Here is a 26,504-nt window from a genome sequence, read left to right as displayed (position 1 = left end):
CAGACTCGCACAGGCACTCCTCGCTGACGGCTTCGCCCCGGAGAGGCACTGTGCGGGGCTGTGCGCGCCCCGACAGCTTGGCAGGCAGCTGGAGCCGGCCCTGGGCAGCGTGGCGGCGGGCTCCAGCGGCCCCCCACCCGTGGGGGCGCCTCTCGGGATCCACACCAAGAGGGATGTCTGGCCCATGGGGTACCTCTGCCTCTGAGGATGCCCTGCACTTCCAGTGGTGCCCTGGGGGACCCCCACCCACGGGGGTGCCCCAGGGAACTGAAGGGGGCCCCAGGGACCCTCACCTACAGGGTACCTTGGGGACCCTCACCTCCGAGGCTGCCCCGGGGGAACCTGCGCTTACAGGGACTCCCAGGGCACTTGCGCTGCTGAGGATGCCCTGGGGACCCCCTTCCCCAGACCTGCCCTGGGGGACCCTTGCCCTCAGGGGTGTCCCAGGGACCCCCACCCACCGGGATGCCCCGGGGTGGGTGGCCCTCCCCCACAGGGGTGCCCCAGCGACCTGCTCTACCGGGGACACACGAGGAGACCCCCTGTCCCCAGGGATGCCTCAGGGACCCTCACCCACAGGGGCGCGCTGGGGGGGACCTGCACTCGCAAGGCTACCTCCCCGAGGACCTTCGCTGCTGAAGATGCCCGGTGGACCCCTTACCCCCCGGGGAGTGCCCGCCCCCCCGACCCACCCCGGGATGCCCCTCAGCCATCAGGGACGCCCCGGGGTCCCGCAGTCGCCGGGGGGGCGGGTGGGAGCGGGCGGCGCGGCGCTGGGCGGGCGGAGGGGTCGCTGTTGCCGCCAGCACGGCCGCCCCCCCCCCCCGCTCCCCCCCCTTCGCCGCCCCCCCCCCCGCCGCCTTTTGTTCGCCGCCCGCGCGCGTCCCCGCCCGGCGGCGGGGCGGGCGGAGCCGGGGCCGCAGCCGCAGCCGCAGCCGGGGCCGAGCCCAGCGCAGCGCAGCGGGACATGGAGGCCGCGCCGGCGGAGCAGGGCCCCCCCGCGCCGCCGCCGCCGCCGCTCCCGCTCCCGGAGAAGAAGAAGAAGCCGCAGCGGGCGCCGTCTCCCGCCCGCCCCAAGGAGGTGCCCGGCTGGTCGCTGGCCAAGAGCCGGCGCGGCGGCGGGGGGCACCCGGGCGCGGCCCCGCGGCTGGCGACGGGCGGCGCGCACCCGCGGCGGGCGGGCGGCGGCAAGGAGGGGCGCCCGGAGAAACGAGCGGCGGCGGCGGCGGCGGCCCGGGCCGGCGGCAAGGGGCCGGCGGGGCGCGGCGCGGCGCGGGCGAAGGGGCGGTGCCGCGGGGCGGAGACGGCGGCGGCCGGGGTGCGGCGGCCGGGACCGGGACCGGGACCGGGACCCGGACCCGGACCCGGACCGGGACCCGGACCCGGAGCGGGAGCGGTGCCCGGGCCGGGGCCGGGGGCCAGCCTGACCGACAGCAGCTCGGAGGTGTCGGACTGCAGCGCCTCGGAGGAGGCGAAGCTGCTCTCGCTGGAGCTGGGGCTCAGCGGCAGCGACGGCGAGTCCCCGGGCAGCGCCCCGCCGCCGCCGCCCTCGGCCGGCGAGGCCTCGCCGCTGCCCGAGGAGCCCTCGGCCGCCTCCATGGCCAGCAGCCGCCTGCAGCTCAGCACCTCGCTCGCCTTCTCCGACCTCACCGAGGAGCTGCTGGACGCCGGCACCGACGGGCTGCTCCGCGAGCTGGAGGACCTGCGCTCCGAGAACGACTATCTCAAGGTGGGCACGGCGGCGCAGCGTGGCATGGCGCGGCATATGGCACGGCATCCCTGGGCGGTAGCGTGGCATCCCCGGCCGTGGGTCAGCGGGGCTCAGCGTCCCCGGCCGTAGCGTGGTTCAGCATCCGAGGGCATGGCTCAGCATGGCACAGCATCCCTGGCCGTAGCATGGCATGGCGTGGCATCCCAGGGCAAGGGTCAGTGTGGCTTGGCATCCCAGGGCAAGGGTCATCACAGCGCGGCATCCCAGGGCATGGGTCACCATGGCTCAGCATCTCCAGCCAATAGCATGACACAGCGTGGCATCCCAAGGCATGGGTCACCATGGCTCAGCATCCCTGGGCACAACACGGCATCCCAGGGCATGGCTCAGCATGGCACAGCATCCCTGGGAATGGCACGGCATGACATCCCAAAGCATGGCTCAGCATCCCTGGGAATGGCATGGCACGGCACGGCATGGCATCCCAAAGCATGGCTCAGCATGGCCCAGCATCCCCAGGTAGGGCACGGTACAGTGCAGCATCCCTGGGCATGGCTGGGCACAGCTCGGCTTAGCCCTGTATGGCATCACTGGACATGGCCTGGCATGGTATAGCTGGGCTCAGCTCAGCATGGCACGGCTGGGGATGGCTTGGCATGCTATGGCTGGGCTTGGCTCAGCTTGGCATAGTGTGGCATGGCTTGCCTAAGCCTGGCAGGGCCCAACTGGACATAGGGCAAAGCTCAGCTTGGCACAGCATGTCCCAGCTGGGCCCAAGACCCAGCCTGTCTCAGCTGGGCATGGTCCAGCATGGTATGGCATGGCTGGGTACTGCTTGGCTCAACATAGCATAGCATGCTTTGGCACAGGGCACGCATTGGCACAACATGGGCCAGCTTAGCCTGGCATGACCCAGCTGGGCATGCCCTGCCCTGGCATGGCATAGATGGGTGCAGCTCGGCTCAGCACAGCATGGCTCAGCATGGCCAGGCCTAGCGTGGCCCCAGCTTGGCATGGCTAGGCTCAGCACAGCCTGGGCTGGCACAGCTTAGCAAGGCACAGCTCAGCATGGCATGGCTGAGCATGGCACAGTTTGGCTCAGCCCTGTTTGGCATCCTGGGACACAGCATGGCATGACCTGACCCCGTGCGGTTGGGCACAGCTCGGCCCGGCATTGGGTGGGATGCTCACTGCTGAGCTCCCTGCCTGCTGATGCTGCCAGACCCTGGGGAGATTTTCCAGCTCACTTCTTTCCACCAGTTTCTGTACTCCCCGAGGCCTTTTTCCAGGCGTGCGGCATGGCTGCCTGGTTCATGGGCATGTGGTGAAAGCCAGGGCAGATGTGCCGCATGGGGACAGGGGCACAGAGCCGTTCCTCCTCTGGTCATACATCGACCTGATTGATGCAACTTGGGACATGCTGCCTGCTGCGGGGTGGGCACAAACACCCACCAGGTGCCACGGGCCAGGGGGCTGCAGACATTTTGCACCCTCTGCTCTTCTTCAGGGTAGAGCTGTGGATGAGATGCTTGTGCAAGTCACCTGCTTGGGGGCTCAGGGATAGGTACTGCATCTCGCTGGCTGCTCTTCAGATGTCGCAGGTTGGCAGTCAGGCCAGCTCTCAGCCACTGGTGCCAAAGTTTGTAAATGCGTCAGGATTATAGCTACGAGGTGGGAGCTAGGCGTTGGGTGATGTGCTTGAAGATGCTCAATCAGGCCCTTTGTCCATTAGCAAAGCCCTGCTTCACAGCTGGTGTCCCAACTCCTGCCAGAATTAGCAGCAAGAGCTTAAGGGCTTTGATTTACTGAGAGCTGGAAAAATACAGATGAGGCCCCTCCAGTTTCCAAGAACGCGCATGCAAACGCTGCCATTCCTGCAGCCCGAGCAATTGCTTCCTCCATTTCCACGTGATCTTCTTCCCAGGAAGCTGCAGGCGTGCAGGGTGCGAGTATTTTACTTGCCATGAGGGGTGGCAACTGAAATCCCCCCAGCCAGGAGCAGTGGGGAGAGTGAAGAGCTGCTGGAGGTGTGCCCCAAGAAGCGCTGTGGGGATGCTGATGGCACCCTCCCTTCTTCACTGCGACATCTCCTATGTGCGCTCACGCCAGCGTGTGGGTCTCCTCCCTGACATGTGCATCCTGCTTAAAACCATGTTTCGGTTTTGTAGCTCGCTCTTCCTGGCACTTGAGCAGGAGACTGCCATGGTTGTACCCTCGCTCCCGCTGGGCAGAAGCCACAGCCAGACACACGCACCCCTTGTGCTCCAAAAAAAGATGGAAGATTTGCCTAGTTTCTCCAGCAAGGAGCAAAAAACTCTGCTGGGCTGCAGCAGGGTGCAGGTTTCTGCCGTCTCTGCTAAAAATTCGGGGATTTGGGGCCTTATGGCAAAAATAAAGCCCTAACCCAAGTGATCAGCATCACCTGCCTTGCCGTGCAGCCCAGATTGGAGAGTAGCATGCAGGGACCCTGCAGAGATGGCCTTTGGCCTCGGCAGCTCCCCTGCCCTCGGGTATAGATGAATCAGACTTATCAGAGGTGATTTATTTCCTAGGACTCACCCAAATAGCTGCAAATGATTTTTTTTTTTATTTTTTTTTAATTTATTTGTCAGAGCAAGCTAAAACCCAGTGCGTTTTTAAAGAGAAACAAGGATTTTGAGGGATGGGCAGGTTTTGGCAATGTTTTGGCACAGGCCAGACGTGCGTGGTGCTACTACGCCTGTGTGATGCACGCTGGGTTTTGGAGCTTTTCAGCAGAGTCCGTCACAGCCCTCCATAGTGGTGCCAACTCATGTTGCATCTTTCCTCAACTGCCATAATAAAATGTACATATTTAAGCACACTTCACCCATTTCTCTTTGCAACCCAGATTTTTGCAAACCTCTGCCTTCCTCCTCCCACTCTGGTTGTACCGGCTGGGCTGTTGTCTCCTCTTGCCCCTGTCTTGGGTGTGTGCACCTGCTGTGACCTGCCATAAATGGGTTATTACAAGCATTTCCCCAAAAAGGGCCGTTCCTCGTGTGCAGGTTGGCAGTCTGGCGAGGGAGGAGGCGTCTCGGGTGTCCTTGCCCTGTCTCGCTGTTGCTGAGCTGTGCGATGGAGAGCAGCTCCCAGCCCTGCTCAGCGGGCTGGAAAATGTGAGATGCGATACGGCAGCAGCTGCAGAGGGACAGGCAGACAAAGAGTGGGCACGGGAGAGGGTTTGGAGCGAGGGGAGGGGATGCCTGCAAACGCTTTCCTCTCCTCTCCGTGGGAAGGGGCTTAGGCGAGAGCCACATAATGCCAGGAGCGCAGTCCTGCCTGTCCCCTCCTGCTGCATACCCCGCTCCTGCTCCCTGCCCTGCGTTGCCCCATGTCCCTCGGAATTTGTGTGCGTTTCCCAGCTCCACGGAGAAACGTGTAGGGTGGGTGCCTTGTTTCCCCAAGGCAGCCAGAGGCCGGTGCATGCCACCAGCGAGGGCTTGCTGAGAGCATCCCACAGGGACACTGGGCCTGCGTGGGGGACATGGAGGTTGCATCTGGGCAGTCTGGTTGACGCTGGGTCCTGGCTCTGCTGCTGCAGCTCAGATCCTGCCCAGCTACAGGGTCAGGGACCATGTCCAAGGGTCCCGGTAACCACAGGCAGAGCTAGGGTGCAAGGCTCTGCCATGTATCACCCCACCAGCAGGCACCCTGGAAGGGCCTTTGCAGCCTCTTGCCTTTTCAGATGCCTCATGACACAGTATGGGCTGCAGAGAGCCCCCAGCTGTTTGCCTGTTAATTTATGGGGGCAGGTGTAAAGCTGAGAAATGTTGATTTTTCCCTCACTGACGTGCTGTGCTCTCTGCTGAGTGGGAGCTGGCGTGCCGGCCAGGGGCAGGGCTCAACACACAGGCTGCTGCACTGAGCTCCAGCATGACGTGGAGGGAAGGATGGCCGATGTTTACTGTCAGAGCTGGGCTAGAGCTGCTGTTAATGCACCTAAAGAAACCCCTGTGTGTGACACATGCATGTTCCTTACCCATCCTTCGACCCATTGCACCCTGGCATGGGCTCGGGGTGAGCTGCATTTGCTGGGATCCCCTCGCTGGTAGGGGACACTCCTGGGCACCCTGGGCAATTGCCTTTAGAAATTCCCTCTGATTTCATTTTTTCCCTAGAAAATTCTAGCATAATTCCCTCTTCTGTCTGCTGGGGGCTCAGAGTTAATTGAAAGCTGCTGCTTTTGTCCTGTAATCTCGGAGGAAGCGGTGCTTGTTGCTCCTGGACGGTAATCCCCGTCTTTGCACGAGAGATCGCAGGCTCTCCCACAGGCGCACCCGCTGCCAGCGCAGCCCTGAGCTCCGCACAAAGGCATCGAAGCAAAACATACAGGCAGCTTCCACCCTTTCTCCTCCTTTGCATCTTGCTCTGAGGTTTGGGGGTGCTGGTGGAGGGTGTGAATGCAGGCAGGGCTGTGCTCCCTGAAGGGCTGCCTGTCCCCTACGGGCAGGCAGCTGCTGCTTGGCTGCGCCCCAGAGCCTGAGGCTGCCAAAGCTGAGGGTGTATGTGCTGTGAGCAGCACGACAGCCAGCCATGTCGTTATTTGCATGATCCTGTTTTGTATCCATTGCTGCTTTTTGCTTCTAAAAGATAGTGGATCCTGCTGAGGAGCTGTGAGAGTTGCACAGCGTGTGTCCCCTTGTCTGGTCTGAGCTTGCTGCATTCTTGCAGGCACCTAAGCCAGCGTGTAACTCCCCTTGGGCAGGAGATCCGGGGGTTTTACCCTTTTGCCGCAACATGTGATGGGTCTGATTTGCGTTTTGAGGTGTGCTCTGCCATCTCCACTGGTCCCCTTCCTGCCATCACCCTAAAGCTCAGCCCCTTCCAGGTCTTGCCCTTCCTGGAGGAGCTGATGTCCTGCAGGTGGGTGTATTGACACGGCTGTAGCTGTGTCCTTCTCCTGCTCTGAAAATGCATGGGTTTTTTCTGAACTGGAACCAGGCAGTTTGCATCCCACCTTGCTGCTTCTTAGTTTCCTTAATAACCTCCCCAGGGAGAGTCTCTGAGGTATGCTAGGAGAAGGTTGAAGGTGTATGTTGTCTCTTGGGTTCCTCCATCAGGTGTAGCCTGGCTCCTGCAAACACAAGTGGGGTGTTTGCTTCTGTACACTGTCATCTCTTGGGCACTGAAAAAAGTCTCCCTCGACTGCAGATCCCCAGCATCTTTTCCAAGACAGGTGACTTCTGGCATAAAAAAACCATGAAACCTTTGCTGCTGCAGAAATGGGGTGAGCAGGGGTGCAGCAGTGGATGAACAGATAATCCCAGAGGATGGGGTGGTGAACAGCCTGCGGGTGTGGTCATGTTGGAAAAAAGCCATTTATCTCATCTTCAGTGTTGCCCACCTCATCTCCATTTCACACTTTATTTAGCATCACTTATGGTGCCTCATGCTCACAACGCCAGCCCTGAATTTGGGATTTTTCTAGGGTGTTTCTCTCCGCTCCTGGGTCTGCTCTCACCTTTATCTAACGGGATCTTTTTTGCTTTGATTTTGCGAAGATGGGCATCAACTCCAGAAAATGTGCAGATGCAAAGGGTAAGGCTCAGTGACTGTCACAGACCCCCGAAGCCATCAGGGGACCTCTGTGCACCCTGTGCGCTGCCTCCAGGCACCGTGGGGCTCTTCTGCCCACCATGGAGGGGGGCAGCTTTGCTGTCCTAAGCTCTCTTCCAGTTTGCTGGCATTTTTTTTGCTCTCCGGTCCTAATCCAGTTACTAGGGTTTAGTGGCACGGCTTGCCTCCAAGGGGCAAGCTTGGGGTGGGCTGTGTGGCTGCCGGGCTGTGGCTGCTCAAAGGGTTTATTGATGTTATGGGGTGCGGGCAGGAATTTGGAAGCAAAGGGAGGCACCACTCCAAACCCTGGAAAGTACCGGCCCTGCTGCAAACCCCCCCAGCCCCACTCCCTTGAGGAGCACCCTGTGAAGGAGCAGCTCAGGGCTGTGCCGCCGGGCTTTGCCCAGGCAGCCGCTCACGCCGGACACGGCCTCCCACTAAAATAATGGTTGCTACAACCCGTATAAACAAGCAGGAGCTCTTCGCACAGCAAGCCCAGGCTTCCTTCCAGCAAACGTAAGGTTTGGTTGGTTTTTTTCCAAGGTCCCTGCTCCCTGGCCTGCTCGGCTGCTGTTTGGGGAAGCTGCGTGGCAAACGGGAGGTGGTACGGTGGCAGGATGCAGGCAGCCCCGCATGCCTCTGCAGTTGTATTCAAGCCACGATTCACATGACTCTGGTGGCGAAAGGTTGTTTTCCACCACACTGTTGCACCTGCAATGGATAATACATTTTTTCCCATGAAAGCTCCCAAGGAATAGATCCCATAAACCAGCTCCCTGGGCTGGTTTGGCTTACGGGGGTTTTGCTGGTGTCCCCAGGGCTGTGGCACTGCAGTGTGGGGTGGGCAGTGCTGGTGGGGGGTTTCCATCGGGTTTGTTGCCCTGGGGTGCATTGCAGCCGTCGCAGGGCTGTCTGCCAGCACGTGCTGTTCATCCCTGGGGGGTTTCATGACTGAGCTGTCCGGGGGTGTTTCTGAAACATGTCTGCAGTGATGTCCCTGTCATAGGACAGTCTCTGGCTGTCCCTGCAGCAGCCCAGCTGGGTCTCCCCAGGACACCCCACTGCCCATGTCGGTGTGCTGGGGCTGTTTCTGCCCTGCTCTTGTGCTCCATACCCCCCTGACAAGAAGCAGAGTAGCGGAGGGCAGCAGGATGCTGGTGGCTGCGGTGCTGCCAGGCTCCGGCAGCCTGGGCTGGGAGATAATCCGGGATTGTCTAATTGACGTTCCTTATTTGTCACGTAGTGTTTAAAGCCAACAGTGAGCGACTGTGACTTGTCCCCGCAGCTGCCGCCTCCCCTCCCTGGGCTCAGCTTCGCCTTTTGGGGGAATTCTTGCAGCTGGGGCTTTGTCCAGGCCGGGTGAGTGTGGCAGTGAGCGTGCCAGCGCCTGGCAGAGCCGGCACGGTGCTGGTCTCTTAGGCTGTAGGTCACTGTCATGGGTGGTGTCAGGAGCAGCAAGGTCCTGTCCCCCTCTGCCTGGCATGAATTGGGGATGTGCCTCCCCAGTCCTCATCTTGTCCCTTCCCAGGCTGTGCCGCAGTACAAGGTGGCAGCATGAGCCCCTCACCTCTCAAGTGGCAATTGCATTTGGCAGCGATGGGAGGTGTTTAGTGGCAGGGGGTTTTTAGCAAGAAAGCAGATACTTGATCCCTTCCCAGAAGTGTGCTGGGTCCACCGGGTCTTATTGAGGAGGAGAACAGCCGGTGCAATGGCTGGAGTGTTTGCCTGGAAGATTGGGTTGAGATTGTGCTCGTGGGGACGTGAAAAGAGCTTTGGGCAGTGCAGCCTGCGTGGGTCCCCAGGGACCGGAGGGGACAGTCCCTAAGCATCCCTGGTGACCGCAGCTTTCCGCTAGACAGGGAGGTGGCAGTGGGGCTGCAGCTGTTGTAGGGGGTCCCACGGTGGTCGTGTGCTGCAGACCTGGAGGGGGCTTTGGGTCAGCGCTGGTGCCAGCAGGATGTCACCCCTGGCCCTGCTGTGACAGTGATGCCGTGGCCCGGTGCTGGAGGCTTTGCTGGGCTGGGAGAGGTTTGTCACCGTGAGAGCTGATGAGACTGGGAAGAGTGGAAAGGGGACCCAGCCTGGTGATTGCTGCTTGGTGAGAAAACAAGGGGCAATCTCTGGTCCCTAGTGCTGGTGGTGTGTTGCTCGTGTCCCCACATTGCCTACCCTGTCCTCGCCTGCTGTCTCCTCCTTCCCTCGCCTGCCTCCCTGACACATCTTTTCCAAAAACGACCTACATTTTTCTCGCCACGGCTGCTGCCTGTGCTGCTCCTCCAGCTCCTCTCCCTCCCCCACCTTCCTCTTTTTCTTTTACCACAAATATTTATAGGTGCTCATGTTGGCTGTCCCCTACCGAGTGGTTGGCTCACCAGTGGGTGCTGATGCCCAGCTGGCTCTCAGCCTTTTTCCTGCAAAGATGGGGCTTGACCTGAGGGGTTGAAGGTCTTTGAAAATGGCTCATGGGATGGAGGAGGGTAGGGGAGCCATGGTGGGGAGGTGTCCCGGGGGAAAAGAGGCGAGACCAAGCTGTGGGGTCTGACCCTCTAACACACACCTCCCTGCAGGATGAGATCGAGGAGCTGCGCGCCGAGATGCTGGAGATGAGGGATGTCTACATGGAGGAGGATGTCTACCAGCTGCAGGAGCTCCGGCAGCAGCTGGACCAGGCCAGCAAGACCTGCCGCATCCTGCAGTACCGGCTGCGTAAGGCCGAGCGCCGCAGCCTGCGCGTGGCACAGACAGGCCAGGTGGACGGCGAGCTCATCCACAGCCTCGAGCAGGATGTCAAGGTGAGGTCAGGAGGGCGATGTCCCCATCCGGGGAGTCCCCAGGTCCCCCAAAGTGGTTTTTGGTGAGATGTGGACATGGTGGCTGGTGAGGCACGAGAGGGTGGCAGGGGATGTTGGGGTGCAGGGAGCTCCACAGGGCTGTGCCGTTTATGGGGTGCGTAATGGGATGCTCTTAATGGGAGCATCATGATTCCCCAGTAGTGGTGATGATGCAAGAAGTAGGAAGCAGTGCTTTCGGCTCATGGGTGATCTGGGCATGGGGGTGTTTCAGGAGGCCTGAGGGGTGGAGAGGGCCAGCGTTGCCAGAGGATGGGGGTCTTGCAGTGCCATATGTGAGGTTCATCTGGTGCAGGCTGGAGCCCAGCCTGGCTGTGTGCCCCAGGGTCAAGCTCCCTTATCCTGCAATGACGGGGATGCAATGGGGCCACCGCTGCGAGCTGGAGCAGCACGAGTGTGCAGGGTGGGAATGTGGGGACCAAGACCCTGAGGACCTGGGAGCTGCTCCTCTCGGCCATCGGGGAAACCTTGCAGAGCCCCAGGCATTGTGGCAGGCAGGCTGGGGCAGGGACAAGGGGATTTCTGCGGAGTGACATTGCCTCACCCTCGCCAGCCGCTGGCCCTCGAGGAGCCACTGGTGCCAGTGAGTGTTTGCTGAGGACTCTTGCCGACATGGCTGCTGCCAGGAGGGGGGTGTGGTGGCAGTCAGAGACGGCTCGGGGGGGGACAGGCAACAGCTCAAGGAGTAACTTAGTTTTTTGAGTGGAAAACAGCCAGTCCTGGAGCCAAGACTTACCACAAGTGTGGAGCTGCAAACCTGCCTTGCACTGCCCCATCCCTGCTGGGGGCCCAATCCCCTCCCAGAACTACCCAGCAGGCCCCAGCTTGGGGTGCTGCTGCCAAAAATGCCCTGCTCCAGCTTCTCCCTTTCTGGAAAGAAAGCACAGCTCATCCTCAGTGAGGGGAACAGGAGCCTGACCCCATGGCCTGAGGCCCCCCGGCCCTGCAGTGGGGTTTGCTGCTGCCTCCACATCGCTGGTACCCCAGGCTGGGCAGGTGACCAGGCAGACAGGACAATTTTTCCTTTCCTGCAGATGCAGGAGGGAATGTTTCATGCTATTAAGCTCCCTTTATGCTGAGGGCTGCTCCCTTGCAGGGATCTGGAGAGGGGGGCTTTGGGGCCATGGCCGGGATGGACGGAGGCACCTTCACCCCGGGGGCAGCTGCTGTTTTTTTCCGTAACACGATGCAGCGGCTCGCCTTTCTTCCAGCCAGCACAGCTGCTGCATGCAGTGAGAAGCTGCCTGCTCTGGTGCTGCCTGCTGGCTTTTCGAGCCTCACGGTGTGGGAAAAAAGTACAAAAAGGTGATGAGCATCCCGCAGCATCATGCTAGGGCTGGGGAAGGCAGCGTTTGGCTGGGGGATGGGGACATGGGGCAGCCTTGCAGCTGATGAAGGGGGAACAGTGGTCACAGCATGCAAATGAGGGGACACACACAGGGGTCAGGGTGTCACCCTGCACGGTGTCTGCTCCAGAGGGTCTCAGTAACAGCCTGATGATCTCTGCATGAAGATCGTAGGTGCCCAGACATTGTGGTCCCGGCCCCACACACATTGCACCCAGCCTGATGACAGCCCTGTTGTGTCCCCAGGTGGCCAAGGACGTCTCTGTGCGGCTCCACAATGAGCTGGAGGCGGTGGAGAAGAAGAGGATCAGGCTGGAGGAGGAGAACGAGGACCTGCGCCAGCGGCTCATCGAGACGGAGCTGGCCAAGCAGGTGGTGCAGAATGAGATGGACAAACTCCGAGAGGTGAGGGGGACATGGGAGGGGGGACTGGGAGGCATCCCCAAGGCTCTGCCTGTAGCAGGTGTCCTGGCCCTGCACCGCGGGATCCCCCATCCCTGCTTGCATCGCTGAAACCCAAACCATGCTGCAGATGCTTGTGAAACCCGAGCAGTGCCTGCCCTTAGTGAAGCGTGCTTCATCCCACCATGGGGGTGGCTCTGCCCTGTCCCAGGGGGGCTATGGGACTTCCCCCCTGCACTAATGCCACTTTATGTATGCTCGGCCACTTGCTCAGCCTGGCCACCTGGGCTGTGCCCGACTCCCACTGGCCAAAGCTCTGCATGATGTGTGGAGCCTGCCGTGTCCCTGGCACAGTGCCTGGTGCTGGCTGTATCCTGACCGCATGCTGCTGGTTCAAATTGGGCTGAGCCATGGGACTGCACAGCAGCAATATCCCAGCAGTGTGCCGGCAGTGCTGCGGAGCTGGGTGGGTGCACAATCCCATCTGTGTCCTGGGAAGCCATGTGCCACGCATCTACCCATACCCACAGGTCCAGGGCGCTCCATGCCATGCTGGGTTTGGGACCAGCTCCCGGCTAGGAGCAATGTCATCCTTAGTGACAGGAAAGGTATCCCGGTGACGGCATGGGCTTGTGATCCATCACAGCACTTGTAACCCACTTCCCTACTGCCCGTGATGCCTTTGGTCCCCAGGGAACCTTGGGAAGCATCGCTGACTGAGCCGTCAGGGCAGCACGTGGGAGGAGATGTACCACAGCAGAGCTCTGGCTCTGCTCCCACTGAGGACGGGGACACGATGCAGGGAGGGCTCTCTCTGCCCCCAGCCATGCTCCCATGTGGCAGGGCAGGGAGCCAACACATGGCTTGGGATCTCTGGGGCCAGTTCCAGTTAATGGCATGGCCAGCTTCTGGCAAGCCACAGGACCCGGCCACAGTTGCACCCATCCCCTCTGCAGCCACCTTCTTGTGGGGTGGCACAGAACAGCTCACCCCAGACGGGGTGTCTTGTCCCTCCGCTGCACAGCCTGCACTAAAGGCATGAAATGGGTTTCCCTGCAGCCGGCGAGTGCGGGCTGAATAACAAATGGCAGCAGTGGGAGCTGGGCTGGAGGACTCTCGCACTTGAAAAACAGGCAGAGAAAATGGTTGCGTGGTCAGTGTGCAGGGAGACCTGAGCACCAGCTGCTGCCTTGCCCTGGCAAAAGAGCGTGGGACAGGATATGGCCCTTCTCTGCAGCTGCATGAGCCCAAAAGGGAGCTGCTGGCTGGCACGAGACATGGCACAGCTTGGAGCACAGCTCCCTGAGCCTGGGGATGTCGTGTCCCCAGGCTAGCAAGGGCATTGGGGTTAGTTGCTGATTGCAGAGCGCTAATTAGACAAAGGAGTGAGTTAACAGCCCTCCTCTGCCTCCTCCCTCCTGCCAGAGGGCGCAGAGCATGGCAGAGCTTGTTAGCAGCCAAGCCAACATGGAGCTGAGGCTGCACAGGGCTGGGCTCGCCCCTCAGGGCTGATTATTTCTCCCTTCCAAGAGGTTTCTCCCATAATTGGATAATTGTCAGGATGGGCAGATCATCCCCAAAGGCATGTGCATTTGCCCTTCCAGTTCTACCCCATAGCTGCATCTACTGGGGAGCAGGAGAAAAGCGGACCGGTCCATGTATCCCGTGCCAAGCCTGCTGTGTTGAGCTCAGCTGTGATGGGATTCTTAGGCACGGCCACCCCAAGGGATGCACCCAAGGTGGAGCAATGACAGCACATGTCTGACCTGGGGTGCTGTGCTTGGGGCTGCTCAGGGCCAGGCAATGCCCTTTGCCAGCCCTGGTCCCCAGCACGGTGGGCGCGAGGGATGCCGACGTGGCACAGCCAGCCCCCGGGAGAGGCTCTGCAGCGGCAGCAGCTCCAGCGATGGTCATGGCCTTAATAGGAAAGCCTGGAGCCCAGCACCTTGGCACAGGCAGCAGCTTACATTTCACAGCTGCTTTCTTTGGCTGCTGGGCCTCAGCGCCAGCTTGGAAATAGGTCCAGGGCGGCCTCATGGATCAGCCGGTGCTCATGGGAGGCTGTGTGGATGCTCTTGAGGGTTTTCCCCCAGCTCCCCTCCCCAGATAACTGGCCCTGCTCTGGGCATCCACTTTTTTCCCCTTTTCAAGTCTCCCTTATTGCTCTACCTGGTCTCCCCATCTCCCAGCTGTCCTCGCTAGCCTGGAGATCGTCCCTTGTGTCCCCAGAGACCCCGAGGGCAGAGTCAGCATAGTGCTGAGGAGCCCTCCCCATAGCTGAGCAACTGGGACATGTTCCTTGCTGAGGGAAGAGGTGATAGGGAACTTCATCGTCTGCTGCTCCCACACTAGGATGCCCCAAGAGCCATCCCTTAGCCTGGGGGTTGGATTCCCCGCTCATCCAGCCCTGACAGAACCATGACTCAGCCTCTCCACCGCTCATTGGGCTCATTTCCTGCTCACTCACTGCTCAGTTGCCTGCAGGGGAAACTTCTGGCCAAACCCCATGATATGATGTTTGCCAGTCCCCCAAAGCAAGGGGCCTCAGCCCACTGGAGCTTTGGCATTTCTCCTGGGCTGGATAAGTTGGCATCGGTGTCTATCCATGCTGGGTCTGTCTCTCTGCACCTAGGTGCCATGCCATTGCTGCAAGTAAGAGCTCTCTTCTCTCTGCAGAATTCCCTGAAGAAACGGGGGTCTCGCTCTATTGGGAAGACAGAGAAGAAGCCGTCAGTGCAGGTATCAGTGCTGGTGCATTCGGGTCATGCCCGACGGTGGCCCATTGGCACCCCAGGTCATGGTGCCAGCCAGAGAATACGCCTGGCCCAGAAGTAAATCCAGTAAATCCTGGGCATGGCAGCGCCATTCCCTCAAAGGGCTTTCCTGCCTTTCAGAGACCCTGCATAAGGGAGGGATTGATGTGCTGGGCCATCTTCATTGTCCTCAACTGCTCCCTTGTCTCATTTATCAATGGAGCATCAGTGGCCAGCCGGTGGCTTTAACCCTTTCCATGTGTCGGGACTGCAGTAAGGAGCTGAAAGACTTTGGCTTTTACGTTGCAAAGCTGCTTCTGCTCTTGGGTTGTGGCTGTTGCAGCCTGGGTCCCTCCTGCCTGTGCCAGCAGCCATGGCCCAGGAGCCCTGTGGGGTTTGGGGGAGCTGAGGGTCCTCATGGGGAATGGCTTGAGGCTGAGCTGTCCCTGCCCTGCACCAGGCTGCTGGAGCAGCGCAGCAGAGGGGGGATTTGCCGGCAGCAGCAGGATTTCAGCTGTCACTTGCTGTTGGGCTGAGCTGCTGTGACTCACTAATGCTGTTACTGGGGCTCGGAGGGGCAGAGCTGCTGTTGCAGGAATAGAAATGCAAGTGTTTTAATACTGGAAAAATCCTCTTTCAAAGGCAAAAGACCTGAAAGGTTTATTCTGGGGAGTAGATCTGCTCCCCCAAAGCCGGGGCAGGGAGGAAGACATGCATAAAGGCACTCCTGCTGTGACCACTGAGAACATTTCATGGTGGGGACCCTGAGGGTTTCTGGGTGACCTATGTCATTGCTGGCACAACCCACCCATGGGACGGGGATCCCCAGGCCCTCAAAGACTTTCCGCTTCTGTCTTTTACTTATCATCTCCCTTTAACTCCTTTCTTGAGAGCCCTTTCATGCCAGCTGGTGGTCCCAGAGCCCCCCCTTCCCTTTCCCCAGACATCAGACCCTGGCTTTGCACCTATACCCAGCTGTGCCCCGAGCCGAGGGGGCTGGCCGGGAGCCCCTCCATCACCTCCCTTCCCAGGCTGAAATCCCAGCCCCTCCTCTGCCTCCTCCCGGGGCAGGAAACAAACCCCAGCTCTGGGCTGCAATAAATGCCCCCCTCTGCTTCCCAACCCCCCTCAGCCTGGGGACATGGGGCTGGATGCAACCCCAGCTCTGTGGTGGGACCGATGCTCCAGGAAGAAACCAGTGCTGGAAAGCAAACCCCGAGCTTCCCTGGGTGCAAACACCCCTGGATGTGGCCCCCTTGGCCACTCCTCCTCCCATGCAGCCGTGGCCTGGTGGCCCTGCGGGCACAGATGCTCATGACTCATCAGTGGCTTCCTGGGCCCCTTTCCTGCCTGGCTACACTGGGGGAGCATCGCTCACCAAAAATGGAGCTGGGGGGGCCAGACTCAATGCTGAGGTCTGCCCTGGACCCCAGGAACACTTGAGGTGGTCTTGGGGACATGTGTGTCCCTCCAATGTTGTCAAGGGACAGAGGGAAGCGCCAGGCTGCTGATTTTTTTTTTTTTTTTTTCACCCTGGAAAAACAGGAACTGAGGTCATGTCTGCCCCGTGGGCCGCGCTGGCCCTCCCCTAATCTCTGCAGCTAATTAGGGGGGGCATAGCTTTAATGCGCCTTAGCGAGGCCACGTCTCCTTGTGCAAGCACGGAAGAGCAGCAGGGTGGTTCCTGTGGTCACAGCAAGGTGTTTGGGGAATAAAACAGCACCCCAAACTCATGGGACTCCCCACATCGCCCCTGGCCTTGATATAAGCAGCCAGGGAAGTTTGCAGAGTAAATAGCTGCTGTGGGGTTTGGGGGATGTGAGCATGGGCATGGCTGGGGGCTCAGGAGCATCCAAAGAGGGGAACAGCTTGTTTCTGCCAGCCAAGGAAACAGGAAAGGGATGAGTTCAGCCAGGCAGAGGGCTGCCAGGGCCAGCAGCCACCCGGCCAAAGGGCTCAGCCGCCTCCAGCACTCGCCCAGGGCTCCAGCAGGTGCCACGGGGCGAGGGTCACAGCCTGGCAGGTCCCCTCCTGGCAGTCACTGCGCCGGAGCTTGGAGCACTCAAATGACCCCACGGCACGGGAAGCCGCTAGCTGGACGTCAGGAAATCCTGATCCTCCGTCCAAAAAGCTTTCCAAAGCAGAGAAACGGTCTGCCTGGGCAAATAGCCGAGATCCTAACTGCTAAATTTAAAAAAACACACGTGGAGAGACTGTCCCAAGAAGCAAAGGGGCTTGGGAAGGGACCAGCGAGCCGATGCAGGGGGGTTGCCTGGGTTTTCTGTCCCCTGGCAAGGTGGTGGCGGCAAGGATGAGGGCTGGGACTCTGGGAAGTTTCCAGCCAAAACTGCTGCTTCTCCGCCCTGTGATGGAGCATTTGGGGCTGAGCAGGAGGAGCAGAGCCCTGGTGGGGGGGGTTGCAGCAGCAGCAGCGCCAGTTGTTTCAGCGCTTGCCAGCTTTCGGGAGAAAACCTTGTTGGTGGCTTTTATTTTGCTCTGCGGAGTCTGACAGCTTTCCCTCCCCTCCTCCCCATGGTGGATCAGTGGATCGGGCTGCGGCAGGGCTGGGCTCAGTCCCCGCATCCCCAGCAGTGGCTTAACATCCTTCCTGGGGCTGGACCCACGGGTCTCCTCACCCAGGCATCTTGCCTTGTGTCCAGGCCCTCCTTGAAAGCCTCCAGCATGGATCTCAAAGTTTTTTCACTCCCACAAGCAGGGGCTGCAGCTTCCCCAGGATCACCGGGGTGGGAGGGCGGCACATCCCCAGGGCTCGCTCAGAGCCACCGTGACCCAGGAGTGCTTTTCTAACGCCCACGTCCTCTCGGTCCCCAGGAAGACAGCGCGGACCTCAAGTGCCAGCTACATTTTGCCAAGGAGGAGTCGGCCCTGATGTGCAAGAAGCTGACCAAGCTGGCCAAGGAGAACGATGGCATGAAGGAGGAGCTGCTGAAGTACAGGTCCCTGTACGGGGACCTCGACAGCTCTCTCTCTGTGGAGGAGCTGGCCGACTCTCCCCATTCCCGGGAGGCCGAGCTGAAGGTCCACCTCAAGCTGGTGGAGGAGGAAGCCAACATCCTCAGCCGGAGGATAGTAGAGCTGGAGGTGGAAAACCGCGGGCTGCGGGCGGAGATGGATGATATGAAGGGCCAGGGGGACAAAGAGCTGCCGGGGCAGGACATGCGGTTCCTGGCAGGCGTCTCAGGCTGCGGGGACGCAGGGGACACGGTGGCGGAGCTGCGCCGGCACCTGCAGTTTGTGGAGGAGGAGGCCGAGCTGCTGAGGCGCTCGCTGCTGGAGCTGGAGGACCAGAACAAGCTCCTCCTGAATGAGCTGACCAAGTACAAGTCGGACCATGAGCTGGACGTGACGCTGTCGGAGGACAGCTGCTCGGTGGTCAGCGAGCCCTCACAGGAGGAGCTGGCCACGGCCAAGGTGCAGATCAGTGAGCTGAGCGGCAAGGTAAAGAAGCTGCAGTATGAGAACCGTGTGCTGCTCTCCAACCTCCAGCGCTGTGACCTGGCCTCCTGCCAGACCACCCGGCCCATGCTGGAGACCGACGCTGAGGCTGGCGACTCGGCGCAGTGCATCCCCACCGCCGGCTGGAGGGATGGGATGGGCAACAGTGAAGCCGACGGGCAGGACAGGGTGCCTGGTGGTGGGAAGGTGCCCGATGGTGCCGCCAAGCTGCTGAAGCCCAAGGACCTGGAGACCTTGCTGGGCATCCGGGACCAGGCAGCGCTCGTCAGCAAAGCGATCGATATCTTGATTTCGGATGCCAATGGCTTCACCTCTGGGCTGAAGGCTTGCTTGGACAACGAGTGCACGGGGGGGCTGCTGGGTGAGGCGGTGGGTAGCGGCGGCGAGAGCCCCAGTGATGCCAAGCTGATGAACGTGCTCCTCATGCGGCTGGGCGTGCTCCAGCAGGACCTGGGCTGCTTCGCAAGGAAGGTGGACCACCTCACCGGTGGCCTCAAGGAGCACACGGACTCTTTCCCCTTCTCCGGCCCCTGCAGCCACGACACCACCAAAGAGGGACTGCAGAAGGAGCATGCCTCCGATTTCCAGGTATGGGCTTCTTCCCACGTCCCCCACAGCAGCCGCCGCTTTATTTGCCGCCCCGTTTCCTCCTGCTTTAACGGAGCAAACCCCAATCCCCAACGTAACCTCCCTCCTGCCTCTCCAGAGCAAAATCCAGACTAACACCTTGCTGCATGCCAGTGGCACCGGGGACAAGGTAGGACTCTGCTCCAACAGAGTGTGCCCAGCACAGGAGGCGGTGGGCATCCTGCTGCATCCCAGCATGGGCTGGTTGTGCTGAGGCTGCCCTGCCGATGGGGCTCTTGGGTGCGATCCCACCTTAGCAGGGGCTGACATTTTGGCAGCTCTCCCCCGGCTCAGCCCACCATCCCCAGCTTGGAAGCTCTTTGCTTATTGGGGATGAGCTGGGTGAGAGGAGAGCAGCCTGCAGCCTCCTGAAAGCAGCCCAAATTGCGGGGACCCTAGTTGCAAGAAGCCTCAGCCCCCAGTGGTACCTAGGCAGGGTAATTTGAAGAGCAAAGGCTCCAGGGCAAATCTGCATCCAATGGGGAGCACCTTCAGAGCAGTGGAGAGCAGCTCATGCCCTGCCATTGCCCTCCTCTCCGGGGAGCCCAGCTCATGCTGGGGGCCAGGGATGTCAATGGCGGTCAGGGCCGTGGGCACAAGTCCCTTTCTGGAGCACACTCGCTTGTTCAGAGTCCTATTGTTCTGCATGCGGTCCCACCAGCCCCAGGTCCCAGCCTCCCCCAGTCACTGCATGGCACCGTAACCGGTGTTTGCACATTTTTTCCCTCTTTCTCTCTTTTTTCCCCTTTCCCCAAACAATCCAGGCCACGTGTCTCCTCATCCTGTGTTTCGTTTTGGTTTCTGCATTGTCTCCCGCCATGGTGATGAAGCTCCTTCTCCTCCTCATCCTTTTTGTTGTCTTGTAGTTCTTTACTGTTTCGGAGACCCATTGTTTTGTTTTCTGGCTTTTTTTTCTTCCCGCTCTTTTGGTTTGTTCTCATTAACTTGCCCACGCATGCAGCAGCCTGATTTTAGGGACGCCGACCCTTACCGCATCCCCCACACCAAGGACATGGACCCTGCGCATCCCCGGAGCTACAAAACCTGCCGGCCTGAGGAGAACGACTCCTATGCCACCGAGGTACGACGCAGGCAGGGAGCCGTGTCCCCTCGGCCAGTGGGGTTGGGGACAAGGCTGCAGTCATGGGGGCTGTCCCTCTTTAGAGCCGGGGACAAGAGAAGCTGCAGACCCCCATCGGGGTGGGACGTGGGGAGGTGCGGCCGGGTGCAGCCCACCGTTCCCATCCCCTCCCCGGGCTGTTGCAGATGAAGGAGCTGCAGCTGGTGCTGTCAGAGGCCAACGAGAGCCTGCGGGGACTGCAGGAGCAGCTCTCGCAGGAGAGGCAGCTGAGGAAGGATGAGGTGGACAACTTCTCACAGAAGATCTGCCAGGTGAGTAGGCAGCAGCCCCAATCCCTGGGAGACGTATGTCCTCACGCCCATGGCCGTGCCACCTCCAGCCCCAAGCTGATGACCCACTTGGGGTCCCAGGTGTCACCTGCGACTGCATGCAGCATGTCCTCTCTTCAGGGGGCGCAGGGGCTGAGCACACTCCTCCTTGCACAGGGGCACGCAGCCAGGCAGGACTTCCACCCATGGCAGTGCCTCGATGGCCCTCCTGTCCCCAGCACTTTGCCAGGGCATTGCAGCTCCCCAGGGGTGTTAAATACGGGGCCAGCATCAGGCCCAGCCCAGACCCTGGGGCAGAGGTGCCACACCGCTGCTGCCAGCCCTTGTCTCTGAGCGCCCACATCTCTCCGCAGCTGAAGGAGGACCACCAGAAAGCTCTGCTGCGGCGGGAGTTTGAGCTGCAGAGCCTGAACCTGCAGAGGCGGCTGGAGCAGAAGTTCTGGAGCCAGGAGAAGAATCTGCTGGTGCAGGAGTCACAGCAGTTCAGGCAGAGCTTCCTCCTGCTCTTCATGAAGCTCAAGTGGTTCCTCAAGCGCTGGCGCCAGGGCAAGATGGTGCACAGCGAGAGCGAGAACTTTTTGGAGGTACTGTGGGCTGAGGAGCTCTCGCCTCAGCTGCTGTTGGGCATCCCCGGGGCCGTCCCTTGTGCCTACATGCCCCACTTAGGGCTTCTTGGGTGTCCCCCATCCCTGGCCGTCAGCTGTGGGTCCCCTCATCACCTCAGCTGTGGTGTCTCCCACAGGTGAACAGCATGAAGGAGCTGTACCTGCTGCTGGAGGAGGAGGAGCTCACCCCGCAGCAGCAGTCAGACAACAAGACATGTGCTGGAGATGCCTGGACCCCCAACACGGTGAGCAGGGTCCCCCACGACCCCAGGGGGTGGGCAGGATCAGCCCTTGCTGCGGCCGCATGGCATGGTGTGGTGGCTCCTCTCAGGGTGCATGGCTGGGAAGGGATGCTCCCTGCTGGCATGTCACCCCCAGGGGTGGTCCCCTGTCCTGGTGGCACCCCCTGACCCTCACCCCAGGGGTGCGCAGTCTGCGGGGCTGGGATGCAGAAAGGGCAGCTCCCATGGGGTCCCACCCCATTGGGTTCCCTTTGGTGTGGGGCCCCAGCTCCCTGTGCTCACCCCTGATCCCCTGGCAGCCCAATGAGTGCATCAAGACGCTGGCGGACATGAAGGTGACCCTGAAGGAGCTGTGCACAGAGCTGCGGGAGGAGCGGCGCGGTGCCAGCGAGCTACAGCAGCAGTTCACCAAGGCCAAGGCTTCCTGGGAGATGGAGCGTGCTGAGCTCAAGTGCCACATCGCCCAGGTGGGAGCCCCAGGCACCCCACGGGCTAGTGGAGCTCCCCCTTGCCTGGTGGGGACTTGGGGCTGGGGGGCTGCTTCCGCGTGTGCCAAGCGCTGGCAGTTGTGCAGGGCTGGGAGGCAGGGTGGCACTGTGGGAATCTCAATTAGCAGCCACTCCGGCAGGCGAGTTTCTATGGCAACGGAGCTGGCACGAAAATCTGACTGTAGAGCAGCAGAGGATGCTTTTTATTCCTCTGCTGGGTTTGTCTGGGGTGGGTAGGATGATACCGGGGCTCAGCATCCATCTCCAGGACAGGCATCTGGGAGCAGCATCAGAGCCCTCCTCTCCTCCTGTGGGTCACGGCGCAGGTGGGGGCTCTGCACCCCCATGGATGCTGCAAGAGGGATATATGGGTGTGGCAAGGGCAGGAGGTGGATGGAGGGCAGCCTCGGCACTGGGGGAAGCTCCTGCCTGCAGAAGCAGTCCCATCGGTCCTGCAGCCGTGCCCTCACAGTGATGAGGGTTTTCCGCTCCCTCGCACTGTGCTGGCAGCAGCCCATGGCCATACATCAGCTCCGCTCCCCAGAGCAGGTGCCAGCACTTCCCAGGCGAGTTGTCTCCAGGCAGAGCTCAGCGGTGGTCCCCAATTCCCCTCTCTCCCCACCAAAAGAGAGCAGTGGTGGCAGCACCCCAGTTTCAGGTGCCTTCCTGGCTGCCAGTGGCAGCAGCATCCTTGGGGTCCACTCTGCCAGCCCTGCAGGTGATGGTCCCCCTCTCCAGGAGCTGGGTCCAGCAGGCAGGATTGCAGGCAGAGCACAGCCCAGCAGGCAGGACATTCAGCCTGCATCCCACTGGGTGGCCGTCTGCTGGGCCGTCTGGCATGACACGGCTGTAAGCCATGGCTGGCTGCAGCTTGGCCATGCCCCTGGGCAAGGCGTGCTGTGCAACACAGCCTTGGGGACACACTTACTGCCTGACCTGGGCAGCACGGGACTTGCACTGGGAACTGGGATGCCCGCAGCCTTGCCCCTTTGCTGGGGGTGTCCAGCACCATGCTGGAGCCATGGGTCCCCCAGAGCCACCAACATGTCCCCGCAGCTGGAGTCGAAGGCAGGCAAAGGGATTGCGGAGCGCGCGCTGCCGGACTGGAAGGTGGCATTGAAGAGGGAGCGTGAGGAGCACCAGCATCTCTTGGCCGAGTCGTACAGCGCCGTCATGGACCTCACCAAGCAGCTGCAGATCAGTGAGAAGAACTGGAACCAGGAGAAGGTGGAGCTGCTGGCCCGCTTCAAGGAAGAGCAGCAGCAGGCAGAGCAGCAAGCGAAGGACCTGCAGAACAAAATCAACCAGGTATGGTGTCCCCCCCATCGTGAACGTGTCCTCCAGCCTCTGCCACTTGCCCCCCATGCATGCCCCAAGAGAGTTTGCATGCGTGCGCCGCGGACAAGTGGCAAATGCTTTTGCTTGCCCAGAGGGGCATATGTTGCACATGTTGAGTGACCAGCACGTTCTCCAGTTGCAGAAAGGAGCGAACCCATGGGCACTGAAGCACTCTGAAATGGAGAAGCACGGCAGCAACTGGAAAGAGGTAGGCAAGAGAAGGTGTAGGGCTCTCGGGGTGCTCATTGGGCTCAGGTCTATGCTAAGGGTTAGATGGGAGGTTGTGCGAACCCCAAATAATGCCTCCTTGAACACCAAATGAGGCTGCAAGGGGGAGCACCAGGGACTGAGGAGAATGAGAGGGTGGAGAGCGTGGCTGAACCTCAAGGGCTTCAGTGGAGTTATAAAAAGTTGATTTAAAATAGATATGGGCACAGTGAGCCCCATGTAGCCCTGGGAATGGGATGCTGGGCCTGGGTCCATGGGCGAAGGTGGTAGTGCTGGAGAGGAGCAGGGTGCAACCCCTGCTCCAGCCCATCTGTTTACTTCGGTCCTGTGCTTGCTGGCACCAGAGCTTTCTTTGTTCTCCTAGGCTCTCAATGAAAAAATCACAGACAAAGAGACAATCTCTGAAGCAGAAGCCAAGGGAACCAACCTCAAAAGGTGAGTGCACTGGTGCCTGCATGGTCCCTGGGGCACAGAGGAGGCTGTGTGGGGCTGTCCCCAGGCTTGGTAGCCTGGGCAGCCAGAAGGAGATGCAGCCATGGTCCAGGGTTGTCCTGGAGGCAAAAGGCTCCCATGAGGAGCAGGACTGGGTGCCCAGGAGGGTCCTGTCGGGGGGGGAGCAGGGTCCTTCCAGCTGCCCCCCAACCTGCTGCCCTGTCCTGTTGTAAGCCCCGTTCTCTCTCCTCCTACAGGACCAAGTCCGTTTCCTCCATGTCAGAGTTTGAAAGCTTGCTCGACTGTTCTCCCTACCTCCCTGGAAAGACTGGGCCGGGGCTGGGCGACCATTCCCGAGGCAAAAAGGCATCCACAGCTGCCCAGCTGCTGCCCAATGGGATCCGGGACAGCGCCGGTGTTCCTCCCTCAAACTGTACATATGTGAATATTGAGCAACCTGTCCCCGACAGCCTGGCCGAGGAGAAGCTGGGCATCTCCTCCTGGGACTACTCACGGGCAAGCAGCCTTTCCAGGCATGACACAGCCCAGAAGCAAATGCAGAGGAGCTACACGGCGCCTGACAAGACAGGGATCCGCATCTACTACAGCCCGCCGGTGGTCCGGCGGCTGGAGACACCTCTGGTGCACAACAAGGAGGGGAAGATCATGATCGAGCCTGGTTTCTTGTTTACCATGGCCAAGCCGAAGGAGCTGGAGGAGTCAGCCAGCGCTGAGAGCACCTACAGCCAGTGGCTGTGCAACTTTTCCAAGCAGCAGCGAGAGCTGCTGGATGGCAGCACAGTGGAGAGCACGGTGCCACCGGTGCCCCGCTTCCCCCCATCGCTGCACGACCTGGAGATCTCCGGCAACATGAGCGATGACATGAAGGAGATCACCAACTGCGTGCGGCAGGCCATCCGCTCCAGCTCGCTGGAGAGGAAGGTGAAAAGCGCCTCCAGCCAGACGGTGGGGCTGGCCCACGTGGGGACGCAGACCATCCAGACGGTGAGCATCGGCCTGCAGACTGACTTGCCGCGTGGCAGTGGCGTGCACAGCAAGAGCTGGTCCCCACGCAGCTCCTCACTTGTGTCTGTGCGCAGCAAGCAGATCTCCTCCTCCCTGGATAAGGTCCACTCCAGGATCGAGCGGCCATGCTGCTCCCCAAAATACGGCTCTCCAAAGCTCCAGAGGAGGTCTTCCTCCAAGCTGGATGCCTCCAAGGACAGGAGCCTCTGGAACCTGCACCAAAGCAAGCAGAACGGCTCTGCCTGGGCCCGCTCCACCACCACCCGCGACAGCCCCGTCCTCAGCAATATCAATGACGGCTTGTCCAGCTTGTTCAGCGTGGTGGAGCACGCAGGCAGCACTGAGTCCATCTGGAAGCCGGGCTGCCCTGAGAGCAGCCGGGCCAAGCCCGAAGCACCCAAATACGGCCTTGTGCAGGAGTTCTTCAGGAACGTCTGCGGGCGGGCGCAGAGCCCCACCGCCCCCCCAGAGAAGAAGGAGCCCACCGGGGAGGAGGGCAGCAAGAGGGCCGAGCACCCTAGCCCAGCCACCCACCACCCGGCCGAAAACATCTCCCGCATCTTGAACAAGAAAGTCCTCAAGCAGAGCAGCTGCGAGGACCCCAAGCCCTCGTCCCCCGGCCAGGGGAGTAAGGACGCAGCCCTGCGGGACCCCGACCTCATCTCGGCCATAGCCAGTGAGGTAACGAGGCAGGGTGCCCCCCGGGGTGTCCCGTCGTGGCAGGGGATGGAGTGCCCGACCATTCTAACCCCGCTGTGCCCTGTCTGTCTTTGCAGGACACGGCGTGTGACTGCAGCTCCCAGTCCCTCACCTCCTGCTTCGCCCGGCCGTCCCGCTCCGCCATCCGCCATTCCCCCTCCAAGTGCAAACTGCACCCCGTGGACCCCCCCAGGGCGGAGGAGAAGCCGGGGGCCTCGAGTGAGTGAGGATGGGGGGCCGGGGGACGCAGCGTGCCTGCTATCCACTCTCCTGCCGGAAGAGCGCCCGCGCTGACGCCCCACGGGGGCCCCTCTCAGAGGCGGCACGGGCGCATCTGTCTCCTAACCGTCCCCTCGTCCCTGGGGACGCTTAAGAAGCAGATGTGGAGCCGTCGGTGGAGGCTGCCGGCAGCCCCAGGGTGCGTGGGGACATCCCGCCAGGGTGGTTGCTTCACCTCCCGCCTGTGCAGAGACCCGCTCCCTCGGAGCCACTGCCGGCACTTGGGGGTCCTCGCCGGTGCCTACTGCTCTGGGGATGTCAGCTGAGACCCCCACTGTGCCGAGGGCTCGCCGGGGCCCCGAGAAGGGGAGAGCAGCCACGGGAGGCTGCTCGTGTAGATAGGGCAGGGCTAGAGCAAAGAGCGGCAGGGATGCCGTATGGATGCAGTGGATGGAGGCGCGATGCCGTGTTGGCCCCCGCGAGCGGAGGGTGCTGGCTCCGGCCCCCACGGCCGCTGCCAGCGCTGCCCGCCCTGCCCGAGCTCCAGCGCATCCCTGCCAACCCCGACTGCGGCGCGGTTGCATCAGCCGCTGGGCCGCGCGTGCTTCCCTGGGCAGGAAGGAGGCGGGGAGGGTCCCTGCGGTCACCCATGCTGGGCTGCGTGTGGGGGCCCTCCCTGGCCACCTTTCTGCTCTGGGGGGGCTGCTGAGGTCCTTCACTGCTGGGAAGGGTCCATGCGGTCTCCCTGGCTCCTCCAGCTGCAGAGACAGGGTCGCTGGGTGCACAGTGTGGGGAGAGACAGCATGTGCCTGCGTGTGTGCATGCACACTCATGTGTGTGCCTATCTCCTGCCACCATCCCGAGGGGCCACAGCTGTGGTGCCCCCTGCATTGCACCCACCTTCCTGCCTGGGACCGCTTGTAGTTATTTGCTCCTCCAAGTGCTGAATATACATATTTCTCTTTTATTTTTCCTTCTTTTTTTTTTTTTTCTTCTTCACTTTTGGCTCTGCCCAACTCCGGACAGCCTGCAATGTAAAACCAAGTGCATTTTAAAAATACCGAAATGAGCTACA

General features: G+C 60.9%; 1 protein-coding gene across 3 annotated transcripts; it reads left to right on the top strand.

Moving 5' to 3' along the window:
* Positions 1 to 1,282: 1,282 nt before the first annotated feature.
* SOGA1 (suppressor of glucose, autophagy associated 1) lies at positions 1,283 to 26,504 on the top strand. Of its 3 annotated transcripts, none has more exons than XM_049816976.1 (15): positions 1,283 to 1,729; positions 9,856 to 10,080; positions 11,730 to 11,888; positions 14,562 to 14,624; positions 17,471 to 18,703; positions 19,704 to 19,823; positions 20,009 to 20,134; positions 20,506 to 20,736; positions 20,895 to 21,002; positions 21,299 to 21,466; positions 22,544 to 22,795; positions 22,962 to 23,033; positions 23,418 to 23,488; positions 23,743 to 25,192; positions 25,288 to 26,504. In XM_049816976.1, the coding sequence occupies exons 1-15, from the start codon at positions 1,598 to 1,600 to the stop codon at positions 25,435 to 25,437; spliced, it is 4,560 nt and encodes a 1,519-aa protein (XP_049672933.1). In that variant the 5' UTR covers positions 1,283 to 1,597; the 3' UTR covers positions 25,438 to 26,504. The 3 variants fall into 3 exon arrangements, with proteins under 3 accessions (XP_049672933.1, XP_049672934.1, XP_049672935.1); XM_049816977.1 differs by having other exon boundaries at positions 1,480 to 1,729; positions 19,707 to 19,823; XM_049816978.1 differs by lacking the exon at positions 21,299 to 21,466 and having other exon boundaries at positions 1,480 to 1,729.

This window comes from Accipiter gentilis, chromosome 14 (assembly GCF_929443795.1).
Source record: "Accipiter gentilis chromosome 14, bAccGen1.1, whole genome shotgun sequence".
In the NCBI taxonomy this organism is placed as follows: Eukaryota; Metazoa; Chordata; class Aves; order Accipitriformes; family Accipitridae; genus Astur; species Astur gentilis.
Note: the sequence above shows the minus strand (reverse complement) of the source record. Positions and strands in the feature narration are given on the sequence as shown.